At 34.6% G+C, this 17,462-nt stretch overlaps 1 protein-coding gene and 1 long non-coding RNA gene across 3 annotated transcripts; both read left to right on the plus strand.

The window, feature by feature from the left end:
- Positions 1–1,981: 1,981 nt before the first annotated feature.
- Positions 1,982–8,747, plus strand: LOC105317888 (actin-related protein 3). 2 transcript variants are annotated; one of them, XM_011414689.4, is made up of 10 exons: positions 1,982–2,138; positions 3,015–3,183; positions 3,924–4,034; positions 5,061–5,264; positions 6,107–6,250; positions 6,837–7,010; positions 7,191–7,283; positions 7,586–7,711; positions 7,968–8,051; positions 8,626–8,747. In XM_011414689.4, exons 1-10 carry the CDS (start codon positions 2,095–2,097, stop codon positions 8,719–8,721), a joined length of 1,245 nt encoding a protein of 414 aa, XP_011412991.2. In that variant the 5' UTR covers positions 1,982–2,094; the 3' UTR covers positions 8,722–8,747. The 2 variants fall into 2 exon arrangements, with proteins under 2 accessions (XP_011412991.2, XP_011412990.2); XM_011414688.4 differs by lacking the exon at positions 1,982–2,138 and adding an exon at positions 2,314–2,545.
- Positions 8,748–13,929: 5,182 nt separating this feature from the next.
- LOC105317889 (uncharacterized) lies at positions 13,930–16,537 on the plus strand. The gene is made up of 3 exons (XR_010710238.1): positions 13,930–14,083; positions 15,439–15,646; positions 16,235–16,537. It is a non-coding gene; the product is annotated as an uncharacterized lncRNA (long non-coding RNA).
- Positions 16,538–17,462: the final 925 nt, after the last annotated feature.

Here is a 17,462-nt window from a genome sequence, read left to right on the forward strand (position 1 = left end):
ATACAGACTTTTTCACATGGTATATTAATTAGATGCTGCTAAGTTTATGAGAATATTGAGAAAAGTTTAAATAATCAACTGCAACTATAGACAAAATCTTGACAAGCAAAAAAAAGGCCTTTCCCAAAATCTTCAAAATCCTAATCCGGGGGGGGGGGGGGGGTGTAGTATTGTATATAACTTCAATTTCAATCCTAATTTCCTTATTTTCATATTAACTTTTTACATCCTACATCCTCCAAAAAAGTGGGGGGGGGGCAACTCCATGATAATTCCATTTTTTATATGTAAATTTAAAAAAATTTGTTGCTGCGAGAAAAAGTGGGGGGGGGGGGGGGCAGGCCCCCCCCCTTTGATGCTACGTGCCTGAACGATGTTTCTGAGAACTTACTGATAAATGATAACAATTTTAGTAAAAATATCACAGTACATCTACATGAAGTTTACCTTCAAACATCTTTGTATATCTTGTTTATTTGACTGAGACGTTTTTAACACCGTGCACTGTGTGCAAGAGCGGGAAGTATTTCAAATTTTAAAAGATCTTTTACGAGTCGTATATAAACACACAATGCTCTCATTTTAAACTTTGAGCGCAGGTTGTACTGTATGATTGAATAAAGACCACAGTACTCAAATTCTCAAAACTATTTATAATTTTAAATCATATTGAAACATGATAAATACTTTACGTCATATGTGAATTATTCAAGTCAAGAAATTGTCTTCTTAAAGGAAAACCGCCAATGGTTTTAAACACCACATACCTGTGCATCGACACTCAGAGCAATATAAGCAGAGAGAGAGAGAGAGAGAGAGAGAGAGAGAGAGAGAGAGAGAGAGAGAGAGAGAGAGAACTTAGAAAAGAAACAAAGTAAAACAAAAAACTACAGGTGGTCAACAACGTTTGCAAAGAGGGAGGTATATAAATGACAAACAAACTGCGTTGGGTGAGAAAAACAGTCGCCATCACTTAGATGCTCATTGTGATTTCAACAACATTATTTTTTTTTAACACTAACCACTTCCAACCATGTAATATAAATTCGCTAAAGATGCATGTACACAAAAAAAAAATACAACTTAAAAAGATAAGTTAATCATCCCACCCACCCTCCCCCAAAAACCAAAAACAAGTGTTTTTTAATAGTTGACTGTCATAGAGGTCTTGTACCCAAGGTTTAAAAATACCTGTAGAAAGTTGTTGGGTTATTTCCTGGCAGGAAGGACAAAAGTTCAACACACCGAGTATAATGGTACATACGGCATGCTAGCTTTGAAGTAAGGCCAAAGGGTTTAACTTTTTTGCACTTACTTTTAATAACAAGGTCGCACGTAAAGGAACTGTGAAGAAACAAAAAAAATTCATGATTTTATTATTTGATTCAAGACGAACTTGACTTATTAAAAACAATTAGTTATCGGAAATGTTATTTAAAAAAAAAAATAAAGTGTTACCTATGATCAGATTTCCAGAAACCGCTTCTTTAGAATTAAATATGCAAATGTTTATCTTATTGTAGTGCTTAGCTGATTGGCACATTTTGGGGGGGGGGGGGGTGTGTTAGTTGGTTGGGGTTTTTTTTTTTTTTTTTGTTTTTTTTTGGGGGGGGTCAGTGAGTTGACGATCAAATATATAGTGAAATTCCTGTAAGTTACATTTGTAAAGATGCAGTTTAAGAATGAACATGTAGCTCTCCCCATTATTTGGGGGGAGAGGGTGTACCGGTATATTTTAATTTTCCAAACCGGAAACATATAAATCGTCACTGTCGACAGGTAAATCACACAGACAGACAGATCGTTTTTTGCTAAGACTTTTAATTTTTTTAAACTGAAATTACTGTTTCCTGCAACGTCACGTAGTCGTAACATCTGACCGACATGCAAATGTGCAATCTGTCTGCAAATGTATCGGGCTCGACCTGCACAGGAGTAAAAATCACTGGGACGCTTGACAACATGTTTTGAATTTGTGTTAAGCGTTTTCGTCACTTTGAATGGACGGCCATGACCATAGCCGGTTGAGTCACTTCCGTATTTCCTAAAAATCTTTTTTAACGTATTATACTCTATCTTAAAACAAAAGAAATAATGGCAGGTCGTCTGCCAGCAGTTGTCATTGACAATGGAACTGGGTATGCTATCAGATTTATTTGCTTTCCACTCAATAACAAACAACAAATGCACACCTCAACAGTAAGGTACCAGGGTGGGCGGATTTTTTTACTTTTATCTGCTCACAAATTTTCGCACAATACGTTTAAAATAGACACATCTTAAATTCTTCCTGTTAAATAGATCGAGGCTCTGTCTAATGAACACGTGATCATGATGTATAATCCAACAGGAAACTTGGCTCGATGTTTCACATCCGCATACTTCCTGCTCTTAGACTTAGTGTATAGTTTTGGGAGGTCCCTGGGCTGTTTGATAGGGGACAGTTTTTGGGAGTGAAATTCATTTCTGTGATCATGTCGTTGTCGGCAGGGTTCAAGGGTTCCCCCACAGGGACACCCGCTGTAATCATTGACTGTGGGACAGGGTATGTAAGCAGGGCGTGTACTATTTTTATTGCTTTGTGCATATGTTTCCTGATGCTAGGATTACGATGAACAGCCATTTTAAACTCTTTATTTTTGAAAGAAAAGTTATACATATGTGTCATTGTCAGTACTTTTGTGATTTATTCAGTTTTTTTGGTTTTTATTATGCTTCAGTTTGACTTATTTTGATATTCAGTGAATTTGTGCAAATTTGTGCCGGTACATTGATCATAAAAGTAGGAAGCAAATTTCTGAAAGATAGATAACACACATGCACATATGCATGAAGTTTGTACAATGTTATCACAATGTTTGCGGTATCTAAGTGGGTTTTATTTATGTGTGTGGTTTCTGAAACTATAGTTTACATACTTGATTGTTCAGGGATTGTTTTCCTCTTCACCACAACCCAAACCAAATATCTTAATAAATTTCATTTCCTTCAATTTTCATTTACAATTCCTGCAGGTATACTAAAATGGGATATGCTGGTAACACTGAACCACAGTTCATCATTCCATCAGCCATTGCTGTGAAAGAAAGTGCTTCAATCGGCAGCCGACAGGCCAAAGGAGTGGAAGATTTAGACTTTTATATTGGGGATGAAGCTGTCAATGCAACAGGCTATTCTGTTAAGGTAAGGGTGGTATTTGGAAATTTTACGAAGTCAAATACTGACTGAAGTGGCTATTTTTGTCTGCGAATTTGTAAATAACACTATCAAGATTCAGAGATAGATGTATGTTAAAATCAATTTAAAAAACTTTTCCTGATTCTATATTTATTTGAGATTCTCTTCCCAGCTTGTATTCACATCTTTTTATTTAAATATGATGAGAAAATGTAGTGTATGTTCATTTGAAAACTGAATTTTCATGATAAATTCATAAATTTTCTAAATGAAGACAAGTACTTCAGGTTCATGCTATGCCCATAAAAAAGTTAATGGAAACCAAACAAGGGAATTTTGTAAATGACACAATATAAAATATACAAAAATCAACAACTTTCACATCCTTTGGAATCCTTAAGTTTTTTATGCTTTATATATTTATTAAATATGTTGGAGAGCTATCAAAAGAATGCATTTAGTATGACATTTTTCAGGTGTCTGTTATCAGATGTATATGCAGAAACTTTACATTAATTTACACTGTTTAATTGAGAAACCAGTTTTTAAATCACAGATTCTTCACTTATTACTGAATTGCTTAAGTTATGATATTTTTTATACTGTAATACATTGATTTTAAAGGTTATGTTCAAAATTTAATTTATACATAGATCAGTATTTGAGAATTGGAGAGAAAGTTGCCCATAAGTTAGTTAATATATGTAAGGTATGACTGTTACTTATTGTAAATTTTATTCTTTCAGTGGCCTATAAGACATGGTATTGTTGAGGACTGGGATTTAATGGAGCGATTCCTAGAACAGGCCATATTTAAATATCTGCGATCAGAACCTGAAGATCATTACTTCTTATTGGTAAGTGAGAGATATTAGGGAAACAAGTGAACTTAAAGTGAGCTCACTACTCCATCTTCTTGATGATAAGAGAAATGATATAAGTAAAAATGAAAATTGTAATCTGAAAACATCTTAAGGGAGAAAGTTCATTCTAAAGTACTTAGCATAAAGGCTGGTAGCCATTAGTTGTGAACAGGGAAATGGATATGAAATTTATGTCTTAAGATTCAGGAAGTTTGAATTGTGTCCATATCTTGAATGATTGAATAATAATAAAAAAAAAACAAGTCTTATATATTGTTGGGGTGGTTTTTGTTTTTTGCAGAAACAAATGAAATGTCAATCTTAACATTTTAAATCATTGCCTCCCAGCTATTTCAAAGAAAATGCATATTCCGAATATTGGTGATTTGGTCAGGATATACAAAAAATAGCGACCTGCAAAAATAACCTGCTCTAGGGTACATCTTAAAATGGGTTCTTTTTCCTAAACGAAATGTATGTGAAAGTTTATGGGTTTTTTTTTCTCTTTTTCATAATTGTAAAGCAAGGTGCTAAGTGCTTGTTGGTGGCATAATTTGCATCCATATCCAATCCATGTTCATAGGAATTTTTGCCTTGCATGAATTTCACTTGAAATTCACATATAAATGAATTTCATGTGAAGTGCATATGAAAAAAAGTAGTGAAATTTAGCACAGAAGGATATCAGGTGAAAAAATTTACAAAGTATCTTGTGAAATGTATATTACATGATATTCATGTAGATGTATTTTTCACATGAAATACCTGTGAGGCATAGTCAGCCAAGATAATATTATGCAAAATCAGTGAACCAATTCTTTTTCCATTTACTGACAGGTCAGATTACATTTGCCTTCATAAAATCTATCAGACAATAATGCATAAATAAAATGTGAACACAGTCGCTACTCATAGCTATACTATCAAGCTGAAGAATACATGTAACCTTATAACCTTATATGCAAGTATTAACTTATGTAAGTTAACAAGTTTTCAGTTATTATTTTTTTTTTCTCACAGACTGAACCTCCTTTGAATACACCAGAGAACCGTGAATACACAGCAGAAATCATGTTCGAATCATTCAACGTCCCTGGTCTGTATATCGCTGTTCAGGCCGTGCTTGCCCTGGCTGCGTCGTGGACGTCACGTCAGGTTGGAGAGAGGACCCTCACAGGAACCGTCATCGACTCCGGCGACGGGGTCACTCACGTCATTCCTGTTGTAAGTTCAGTGTAACTAATGTTTTTCTATTGATAGACAATCACAGAAACATGGTAAACCAATGTTATATCTGATACAGAAGAGGTTTAATAGGGATGATAGTTTTCCATTCTCATTTCTTGATTCTGATTATTGTACAAAACACAGTTAATCAGTGTTATATTTGATAGAGACAAGGTTTATTAGGAATTATATTACATGTATTCCTTTTGCCTTTTCTGTTTCTGATCAATGCATAGTAAAACTTGGTCAATAAGAAGTCCTAAAGATCAGTGCATATACTTGTACTTTGCTATATCCGTAATAGTTATATGTATTTGTGAAACAAATTCATAATAATCAGTATTGTGAATTCACTTTATACATGTTTTTCCACATTACTACCAATTTTAGATTATTAAGACATAAAATAAAAAACCTTCTCTGGAAATATAAAATAGTTGCATGAAAAATTGAAGAATTTATGTGGAAATAAATTTTTAGAAACAATTGTGTCAAATGGTATTCCTTTAGTTTTAAAATTATGAATAAATTTTGCGGTAAAAGGTGTAAAGTTAATTATTTTGCACCTCTAATGCACTCAAAATCAGTTCACTATATCTGTAAATTCATTATAACGAAGTTTGTTATAGCCATAAAAAGTTGCAAGGATTTGTTAAATTCACCAATTTTTATAGGTAAAAGTGTATGAATTTAATATAGATTGAGGAACGATTACTTAAATTACTTATACTGTTGAATGAAAATTATATTTATTTCTCTTGCTCTCTAATTTTGATGAAGAACCCATCAATAAATTAGTACACTGTAATGAATTTTTCATCTTTTTTTCATTTGAACAGGCTGAGGGCTATGTAATAGGAAGCTGCATCAAGCACATCCCCATCGCTGGCCGTGACATCACCTATTTCATTCAACAACTGCTGAGAGAGAGGGAGGTGGGGATTCCCCCTGAACAATCCCTAGAAACCGCCAAAGCCATCAAGGTTTGTTACTAGAAATTTATATGTAGTGATATCAATGGTCAGTTTTGTACATGAAGGTGGTTTTTTTTAACAATGCAAAGATGAAAAGTGCTTTTCTTGAGCCTATTTTATATTTCCAGTTTAAACATGAAGATTCAGCCATTTTAATTATAAATTATGATTAGTGTCAAGTTAACAAAATTTTCCTATAAACATGACCATACTTAAAGCTGAACACAACTCATAAATAGGCACGCCAATTAGGTAGAACACAACTCATAAATAGGCATGCCAATTAGGTATATAAACCCTCGATTTCATTACACCCTATTGTACACCTTCGTGGCTGATGCGTAGTACCGGTGATCCGTGTTAACCGTAAAATTTTGCAAAGATTTGTTAAAAAATTTTACCAGGGACTCAAAAAATCTTCGCTGTAACTGAGAATTCCCTATATCCGTGTTTGTACTAAACGAGTTTTACTGTACTTGTTGCTTAAAAAGTAAATGTACATGAATTCCTTTTCCATGCACTTTAAGGTCAATGATTTAGTTGAAAATTTGATATTTTGTGATTTTTAAAAATTTGTTTCCTTGTTTGATTGTAGGAAAAGTATTCTTATGTATGTCCTGATATTGCGAAAGAATTTGCCAAGTACGATCAAGACCCTAGCAAGTGGATGAAGAAATATGAGAGTATCAACTACATCTCAAAGCAGCCATTCTCCGTTGATGTGGGATATGAACGCTTTTTAGGTCCAGAAATTTTCTTCCATCCTGAGGTATGATCTGTTTATATTTGTCCAATTGTAAACCTGTTTATTTGTAACAAGTCAACAAAAAAGCTTTTGATTTTTTTCCTCTTTGAAATATATGTTCAATATCAGTTTTTAATAAATATCAGTTTAAAAAGAAAAAAAAATTAAAGTTTGTATTAATTTTTTCCACTTTTGTTGTTGTAGTTTTGCAATCCAGATTTTATCACCCCTATCTCAGAAGTGGTGGATACAGTTATACAGCATTGTCCCATAGACACCCGAAGAGGACTGTATAAGGTACATTTGAATCAAAACTGAAAATGCAAAAAATTGATTTGATTTGAACATATTTTATTATGCAAATATACATTTACATAAATGGATTAGGGAGCAGGCAATGCCTATGTAAGCCTTCTCCATAAAATGAAAAAAATGGAGAGAAAAAAAAGGCTGTGCAGAAACTGTCAAGTGTATTAGTATGTATTGATGTGATTTGTGACTGTTTTAAGTGGAAACACTTCAATATACATGTATTAGAGTAAAACAGTTGGAGAGATGTTACAGTATGACACGGTTTGATTTTTATCCTATGTTTGTAGAACATTGTGTTGTCTGGAGGGTCGACCATGTTTAAGGACTTTGGCAGGAAAATTCAGCGTGATGTGAAAAAGGTCGTTGATGCAAGATTAAGAATGAGCGAAGAACTAAGTCAGGGAAGAATCAAGGTAAGATATATATGTAGAATTCGTAGTTTTCATTTCAATTGACTGTGCTTTTGTATTTTGTAAATGAGAATTAGTCTATCAAATCTGATTGAAATTTGGAATCATATATAGTTTCTAGAACACACTTCATAAAGTAAGAAATGTAGGATTTCAAGAAGGTCCTCTTTTTAAAAAACAGCATAAAAAGCACTCTTACCTAGTATAACTATTGAAAGAATGTATCAGTAAGTGATTGACTTTTTATATCTGTTCACAGCCAAAACCAATCGATGTCCAGGTGATCACTCATCATATGCAAAGATACGCCGTGTGGTTTGGAGGCAGTATGCTGGCATCTACTGTAAGTGTTTTTGCTTCAAATGCGAAAAGTTAACTAGTCTAATACTTACCGGTAATTCTTACCAGTAATTTCAAAATAAGGGAAGTAAAGTAGTACAACAACAGGTAATTTCAAAGTGAGGGAAGTAAAGTACAACAAGAAAATCCCAACTCGCTCTTGTCATATTGAGATTTTCCTTTTTGTCATGAAATAATGCTTTGTTTTTATAAATGTCTAACTATGGTTTTACTTGTGCATGTGATTGTTCTTATATGCAATGGATGTATTCATTTCAAGTTTTATTTATAAACACTGTCAATCAGTGTTTTGAAGTGCATTTAACATGCATTTTAAAACCTGGAAATTAGGTGTTTTCCTTCCTTATTTTGTTTGATCAAAACACATTCATATTACCGTAATTTAACACCAATAAAAGAAATAAGCAGATATAAGGGTGAAAATACTGTCCACACATCCTATTTTTGGTATAGATATAAATGTATTCATTTCTTTTTGCCACAAAAACTCTATGTCTTTATGATTACTTGTGTATAGTCATTGTTATTATGTAATGTAGACACTGCTTTTTTTACAGCCTGAATTTTATCAAGTGTGTCACACGAAGGCGGACTACGACGAGCATGGACCTAGCATTTGTCGTCACAACCCCGTGTTCGGTACAATGTCCTAGTGCATGTGAACCAGCTTAGAATGACATTGAAAGACAAGGGGGACAGGGAAAGAAATTAGAAGAAACAGTTCATTGGCTTCCAAATAGAACAATAGACACCAATTTGGATTTGACAAAAAAATAATGTTTATCAGTTAGACATATTAAAATGATACAGAGTATATTATCTGGTACCGTGATTTTTTGTTTATTTTAAAAAGAATTATTAAAAAACTTGATATACTGGAATCAGTATGTCTTTGTAGGGGTATCAAACAATGCAGTGTGTTCTGATGTGTAAAAGTCAAATTTTGATTTGAGGATATTAAGAACATGCTGTTTTATGATATTAATGCAATTTATTTGAACAAATGAACAAAAAATATATCAATGCGAGTCACAATTAAAAGATTTAAGGTACTTCACTACACCGAGACTTATACTTTTTAAGACACTACGTCACAAGATGGCGATTTAAATGTTTTGTTAAACTGTTTGTATCAATCGATTCAGATGTATATCGCCATAGCTCAGTGGTTAAAGTATCAGGCTTGTGAACCGCAGGTAATGAGTTCGAATCCACCTGGGGCTTTTGCTCATGTTTACTGAATGACATTTTTGAAAATATCATTTCTTATCTAAAATTGTACATTTTCTCGCCTCTTTGATATATATAATTCTTATCCATCATTCTTTCTATCATAATCAAGTAAATTTCTGCTGATTTGAGAAACTATTTCAAGGTGTAGTGAGGTACCTTAAAAGACTGAATTGTCAAAAGATTCATATGTACATGTAGGGTGCACATAACATTTTGTATATCTCTTATTTTTTTTCAATTTCATTAAAGATTGAAATTTTATTATTATGTACATGATATGCATTTAAACAAAAATAAAAGTTTATAATGGAAACCAGTTTCTTTTACTTGTTAATATCGATATAAAGTATATCATTTGAGATATAATATCCAATCAAATTTTTAATTAGATTTTATGATAGGCTAATATAAGCCCATAGATAGAACTATGTGTGATATGAGACTAATAGGGGCACCTAAATAAGCATCATATTTTGACTCACTACTAAATTTTCTTTGTACATGTGAAGTTTTAATATAATTTTCTTTTTGATCCAAGTGCCCCGAGTTTCAAAATGTATGACACCATTAAATCCACCATTTCTAGCCATTTTTGCATGTTTTGCTGGTTTGTTCCCAACGGGAACGGGAACACACCGTTTTGCTTAATGCAGCTTATTTTAAGGAAGTTTTTCTGGCCGAAAACATTGAACACAAGCTTGAATTAACAAAATATTTTTTATCCATCCAAGACTATTACAGGTAACTTAAAGGAAGATTTTGCTTGTTTGAAGCTACGATCTATATTTCACAATGAGAAAAATAAGAAAAATGCACGTATTTGACTAATTTTATTTGAATTCTAAAGATAGTGTCACTTCTGATGTCTTATACATGTACTGCCAGCGATTGAAATTATTTGACGGATCTGTAAAGTTCTTCACATTATACATTAATTAACAGCAAACTTTAAAATTTCTTTGCTGAAACCAAATAAAATTTTCCAATTTTTCTGAGACCCCCCTCGGCTCCCCTAACCAAGTAGCGTAGTGGACAACGCACTCGCTTCTCACCGCTGCGACCCGTGTTCGATCCCCGTGATCGACAGTGGTTGTATGTGATAGGGTATGGAGATCGCCCGCTTGGACACGTGGGTTCTCTCAGGGTACTTCGGCTTCTTCCCACACCAATGACCACTTCGCGCTAACATCCGTGCCGACGAGAGATATTAATTTAAGTTGTAGAACTTGTTTATCAATCGTTATAAAATGATTAAAGTTCAGTTTTTTGTTTGAAATAGAATGTGATAAATAGATGAAAAATACCTTTTATATACCAACTATTCCAAGAATTAACAAAAGAATTTTGAAAAATGCTGAATCATGGGTACCAAATTTGACTATTATCATATATATAGTCCTTTTTAGCTCACCTGAGCTGAAAGCTCAAGTGAGCTATTCTGATCACATTTTGTCTGTCGTCCGTCTGTCTGTCTGTCCGTCTGTCTGTCTGTCCGTAAACTTTTCACATTTTCAACATCTTCTCAAGAACTACTGGGCCAATTTCAACCAAACTTGGCACACATCATCCTTAGGCAAAGGGGATTCAAAGTTGTGAAAATTAAGGGCCACACTAGTTTTCAAGGGGAGATAATTAGAAATTAATGAAAAATTTCGAGAAATTTTCAAAAATCTTTTTCTCAAGAACCAGAAAGCCAGGAAAGCTGAAACTTGTGTGGAAGCATCCTCAGGTAGTGTAGATTCAAAGTTGTGAAATTCATGACCCCCGGGGGTAGGGTGGGGCCACAATGGGGGGTCGAAGTTTTACATAGGAATATATAGAGTAAATCTTTAAAAATCTTCTTCTCAGAAACTAATCAGCCAGGAAAGCTGAAACTCGTGTGGAAGCATCCTCAGGTAGTGTAGATTCAAAGTCGTGAAACTCATGACCCCCAGGGGTAGGGTGGGGCACAATGGGGGGTCGAAGTTTTACATAGGAATATATAGAGTAAATCTTTGAAAATCTTCTTCTCAGAAACTAATCAGCCAGGAAAGCTGAAACTCGTGTGGAAGCATCCTCAGGCAGTGTAGATTCAAAGTCGTGAAATTCATGATCCCTGGGGGTAGGGTGGGGCACAATGGGGGGTCGAAGTTGTACATAGGAATATATAGAGTAAATCTTTAAAAATCTTCTTCTCAGAAACTAAACAGCCAGGAAAGCTGAAACTTGTGTGGAAGCATCCTCAGGTAGTGTAGATTCAAAGTTGTGAAAATCATGACCCCCAGGGGTAGGGTGAGGCCACATTGGGGGGGGGGGTGTTAAAGTTTTACAAAGGAATATATAGAGTAAATCTTTGAAAATCCTCTTCTCAAAAACTAATCAGTCAGGAAAGCTGAAACTTGTGTGGAAGTATCCTCAGGTAGTGTAGATTCAAAGTTGTGAAAATCATGACCCCCGGGGGTAGGGTGGGGCCACAATGGGGTGGTCTTAGTTTTACATAGGAATATATAGAGCAAATCTTTAAAAATCTTCTTCTCAGAAACTAATCAGCCAGGAAAGCTGAAACTTATGTGGAAGCATCCTCAGGTAGTGCAGATTCAAAGTTGTGAAAATCATGATCCCTGGGGGTAGGGTGGGGCACAATGGAGGGTCGAAGTTTTACATAGGAATATATAGAGTAAATCTTTAAAATTCTTCTTCTCAGAAACTAATCAGCCAGGAAAGCTGAAACTTGTGTGGAAGCAACCTCAGGCAGTGTAGATTCAAAGTTGTGAAAATCATGACCCCCAGGGGTAGGGTGGGGCCACAATGGGGGGGGGGGTCGAAGTTTTACATAGGAATATATAGAGTAAATCTTTGAAAATCTTCTTCTCAGAAACTAATCAGCCAGGAAAGCTGAAACTCGTGTGGAAGCATCCTCAGGCAGTGTAGATTCAAAGTTGTGAAATTCATGATCCCTGGGGGTAGGGTGAGGCACAATGGGGGGTCGAAGTTGTACATAGGAATATATAGAGTAAATCTTTAAAAATCTTCTTCTCAGAAACTAAACAGCCAGGAAAGCTGAAACTTGTGTTGAAGTATCCTCAGGTAGTGTGGATTCAAAGTTGTGAAAACATGATCCCTTGGAGTAGGGTGAGGCCACATTGGGGGGGGGGGGTGTTAAAGTTTTACAAAGGAATATATAGAGTAAATCTTTTAAAATCTTCTTCTCAGAAACTAATCAGCCAGATGATTCTTTATAATTGTTAAGACTTTGGCTCCAGGACAATTCTTCGGCCTCACAAGAAGGTTCAGAGTTTGATGTAGCTTAATATCCCATATATAAACAATTGTAAAGGATCTTTTTGAGGACTGCAATACTCAACATGTGATATGACTATAAAATCATCCTGTTAGAAAAGGGACTAATGATTATAAACATAAGAATATCCAGGGGGGAAAATGGATTTTATTTTTACAGGATCTACATGTATTATTGTACATTGTCCAGATTGTTTGTATTATGACTTCATTAAGCTGATTTTATCATACCCATTGTTCCTCAGGTGAGCGATGTGGCCCATGGGCCTCTTGTATAGGATTTTTTATAGGAGGGGGTGGGGGTTGGTCTCGGAAAAACTGGAAATTTTTATTTGGTTTCAACAAAGAAATTTTAAAGTTTGCTGTTAATTAGTGTATAATGTGAAGAACTTTACAGATCCATCGATGATTTATGTATGTGTTGATTTACCTATACACAATATGTTCAGTGCAAGTGGTTTTGTTGAGGTGTGTAGGATCGAGGGTGGTGTTTTCTTGCATTACAGACAAGTATACATCATTGTCATATACTAGAACTACATCCTTTCATAGATTTTGCATATATAGTATAACAGGGAAGATTTTGATCATTTTCTTCTTTTTTTCTATGTACCAGTATATTGAGGAAATTAGTAAGTTATAGAAATAAAATACTTCCATTAACCGTTGTAACAATCTAAAGGGAGTTTTACAAAATGGCAAACTTTAATTTCAATGTACACGTGTACAAAAGAATGCGGAACCAACTAATTAAAAATATATAACATTACTCTCAATTCTCTCTCTCTCTCTCTCTCTCTCTCTCTCTCTCTCTCTCTCTCTCTCTCTCTCTCTTATGAGCGAAGTATCAAAATGAAAGAAGTTGAAAGAGTCCTGTGTTGATTATATCGATGATGAGGGACAACAACTTTCCCCCCTCCCCAATAAACGACTTTTTTTTTAATTAATATACAGATGTGATTTTTTTTTAATGGTCGTACACATACATAAATAATGTACAAATTTTAAATTCTCAAAGCAGTCTTATAATGCACATAAGTGTTTGGTTTTTTTTTCAATTATTTTGATATCTGTTGGTTTTTTTTTTAACTTTTCCTGTACCATCTCTCTCAGAATCACATGCTTATTGTTTCTTTTGTTTGTGAAGCATTTACGCTTTCTTGTAAACACATACCGACTTTATCCTCCTATACAAATTGCCCTGGTCTGCATGGTTCATCGTTACACGCACAGGTAGATATCAGATCTACAGGGAACGCGAGCAATGTAATTAATGATGCTGATGACGATTTTCTCATTTCACAAATAATTAGTCAGGACATGCTAGCCACGGTATGAGTGTGTTTTGATCCGCACCCCATCCCGCGGCGAAAGCAAGGAGAACACAGCGTACGTATGTTAATCATTCAGTAGTGTATTGTTACCTTTGCTAGAATATCATGTCTTCTGCGTCTGTGTATTCTGTATTTTTACTTGGATTTCTTGTGTTTATACTTTATTCAGGTATGTAGATTTTATAATTTGTTTTTCAGGTAAAAAAAAGAGTTTTTCATAATGAAAAGGTTTCACTATATTTCAATCCACTAAATAAAATACACAGGTTCCTTAAAAAGTAGTCATGTTGCAGATTTGATTTGAAAAATAAAATATGTCAGAAAGGACAGTGTCATAGAGAATGTTTGAACTTGTAAACCATCACCAGCTTTTGTCGTCATATACAGCTACCTGTAAAAGGGATTTCATGTCGTTGAAAACAAAGAGTAATTTTAAGACTGACCCAGGCACACCATCGCATAAGAAAATCTTGAAAAAATAGTAATCTAGCAATATGTTCAACTTCATTAGATTTAACTTCATGAGGAGCGCTGTACATATTTTTTTTATAAGTTTTCCTACGTTTCCCCGATTCCTAACTGTCTGTTGATATGTTTCCCTTCGTCAACGTGTACAGACTCGGTACTAAGGGTGAGTCATAAATTCTCGTACAGATATATAAATTGTTATCTTTAGATATACGTAATTAGATTATCTCTAATTAGTACATATATTTATAGATTCTTGATATACGGAAAATTTTAGTACGAATATTAATAATGGTATTACAAATCAATGAAATCATTGTTGTTGTGTTTTTGTTTATTATTATTAAAAAAAATGTCAAAATGTCATTTCCCAAACAAACAGAGTGACTCATTCAACTCAGTTGTACTATGCAGAAAAAATATCTAGCTTCAGTAGCATAACAGGCATGAAGAGAGATTAAACACAAACTAAAAATACAGGGGGAAAGCGTGTGATAACGGCGGACAAATGATTTTTTTAATGGCGTGCAAGTAATCATCTCGAACACGCCAAAAAATGTCGCAAAGAACTTTGATGAAAAGGAGTGTAAAAAAAATATCCCCAAAAAGGCATTTTATGTTACCACACACACCAAGAATGAATCCTAGCTGGTTGAAGAAAATATATAATAACAGAAAATTCCTATCCTTCAGGATCGAACCCAGAACATGTCTGACTGATCCGAGTCAGTTGAATTTCGTTCCTATGGGAGTATTCAAAACCAAGCAATCGTCATTATATACATCAGTTATATATTAGAAAGAAAATGCATTATGTCTTGCAACATATGTAAAATGTGATTGCATGCGTTTTTTTCTTGCAAAGATTCCATTTTTATGGAACTAAGGGACATCAGACTGAATAATGATTGTATATATTTGTATATTGAATTTGAATTCAATTCTCATTTCATATAGTATCAGAAAATATGGTTCATGCACTCTGTTCTACCTCGACATAAAAAATTGAATTAAATTTCTGTTCATTTAAATTGTTTGTGTAATTTTGTTTTGTAGTAGATAAAGCTGAGGGCGGTGAGTGTTGCAGGGCCCATTATGACGCAAACGGATTTCGTCATGAGACAATGTGGTGCAGTCATTACTGCTGTCAGGACCGGGCGCGCGGGCACAGCCCTCTTTACTGCTGCAGCGATTTCTTCATGAGAGCCGAGAGATCGGATCGACTCGACTTCTGCAGCTCGTGGTTTTCTGCATCCTCTAATCTGTAGGTCACATGACTGCAAGGTCGCATTCGAAAGACATTCTTGGTGAATGATTGTTTTAATAAATCGACCATAGCATGCAGTCTGACTAAAGCCAGCCCCTACTAATTCACTTCGTTGTGAAGTGAATTAGTAGGGGCTGGCTTTAGTCAGACTGCCATAGCATGCATAGTAAAGACGTTTAATGAAAGTCACGAAGTACTGCCTTTTGTTGTTTGGTTCATGATGTAATATGACGTTTTTATGATATGACTATTTTGTGACGGGTTTCCGTGTAGAAGTGGTGCATACTCGTATAGGTTCTGACCCTGACGAGTATAAGGAGAAGGGGTGGTTTTAATCAGACTGGCGAGTGTAAGGAGAAGATGGGGAGGGGGTTCGATCAGACTGTATCCTGTGGCTATTTCAAGCGGAAGTGCATCTTCACATGATATAAAGCACCATTTTGCACATAATAAAACGGACCATTTTTCATACGAAAGCATATTATGTGAAAGCACCATTTTAGCATGAAGTGATATTTACATAAGGCAGATCGATGCCACTTATGAGTTGATTATGATACATGTAACGTTTGATTCTCTTTGTAGATGGGCGCCAGTGCTGATAGCCGTAGTGATCATTGCCATCCTCATAGGTTGCGGGATATGTTGCTGTTGCATTCCAGGATTTTGTTTCTGTTGCTGACAGACTAAAATGGACCAATTATAGAATAAATATGTGTACAGAGGAAGCAATACCGAGAAGTTGTTTTCTAAACGTGACTACCGAGCATGCATTTGTGAAATCGACAAATTAAAAAAAGTTATGTGGGAGAATTATATATGTGATGCACAAACTTGGACAATATGTTTTTTGTCATTCAATGCAATGGCGTTGACTTTTTTTTTTTTTTTTTTTTATAAAAATATGAATAAAGTATAAATCAGCAATCATAAAATGATAAAAATACGCGTTTGGTTTTATACAACTATATATATATACATGTATACGTATATTGTATAAGTATTTTATATATTTTCAAGTTAAAATTTTTGTTATTCTAACTATTAACTTTTGGAAATGTTTGCGTGCTATATACATGTACAATAAAAAAAAGATTCATTTTAATACCAACTGGCGTTATAAAATTTCTTCCAGCATTCACAAAAGGGAAGGGGAGAGAATTTCTGGGATATCTATGTTAGCCCGCGGGGTGGGGGCTTTTTTCGATAATTTTACTATGTAGATTTAAGAACCTTTAAGGTCCGCATGTGACTATAATGTATATTCAAGTAAAACTTAAATACTTAGAAAATTAAATGCAAGTGTGATGATATTTATCCCGTTTGTAATTTGTACTTGTATATTATTTATATTTTTATACTTGGAATAATATCTTATCCAGGCACGTAGCATTGGGGGGGGGGGGGCTGAAATTGAAGTGAAAGTAAGAAAGTTAACGAAATTGTAGTCATAAGTGACAGTAAGTAAAGTGATCGACTGATTACAGGTAAACGGTATACTACGCTTTACGCGTACCCCCGGCCCCTTACGGATTAGGATTTCCATGATTGTGGGAATTAAGTTTACCCTTCTTCTTTTTTGCTTGCCTTGAGTCTGCCCACCCCCACCCCCAAATTCAACAGTTATCTTTCATGATCAGCTAATGAATTTGATATTTAAAAAAAATAAAATAAAGAATAAATAGTTGAATACATGAAACAACCTTTCTATCATCTTCGCTAGCCCAAATGGCTAACGATCCATTCTGTTTGTTGTAGAGGAGCAATCTGGATCGTAAACACGACTGATCAATATGCATATAAACTTGCGTTT

Source organism: Magallana gigas, chromosome 2 (genome assembly GCF_963853765.1).
Source record: "Magallana gigas chromosome 2, xbMagGiga1.1, whole genome shotgun sequence".
NCBI classification, from domain to species: domain Eukaryota; kingdom Metazoa; phylum Mollusca; class Bivalvia; order Ostreida; family Ostreidae; genus Magallana; species Magallana gigas.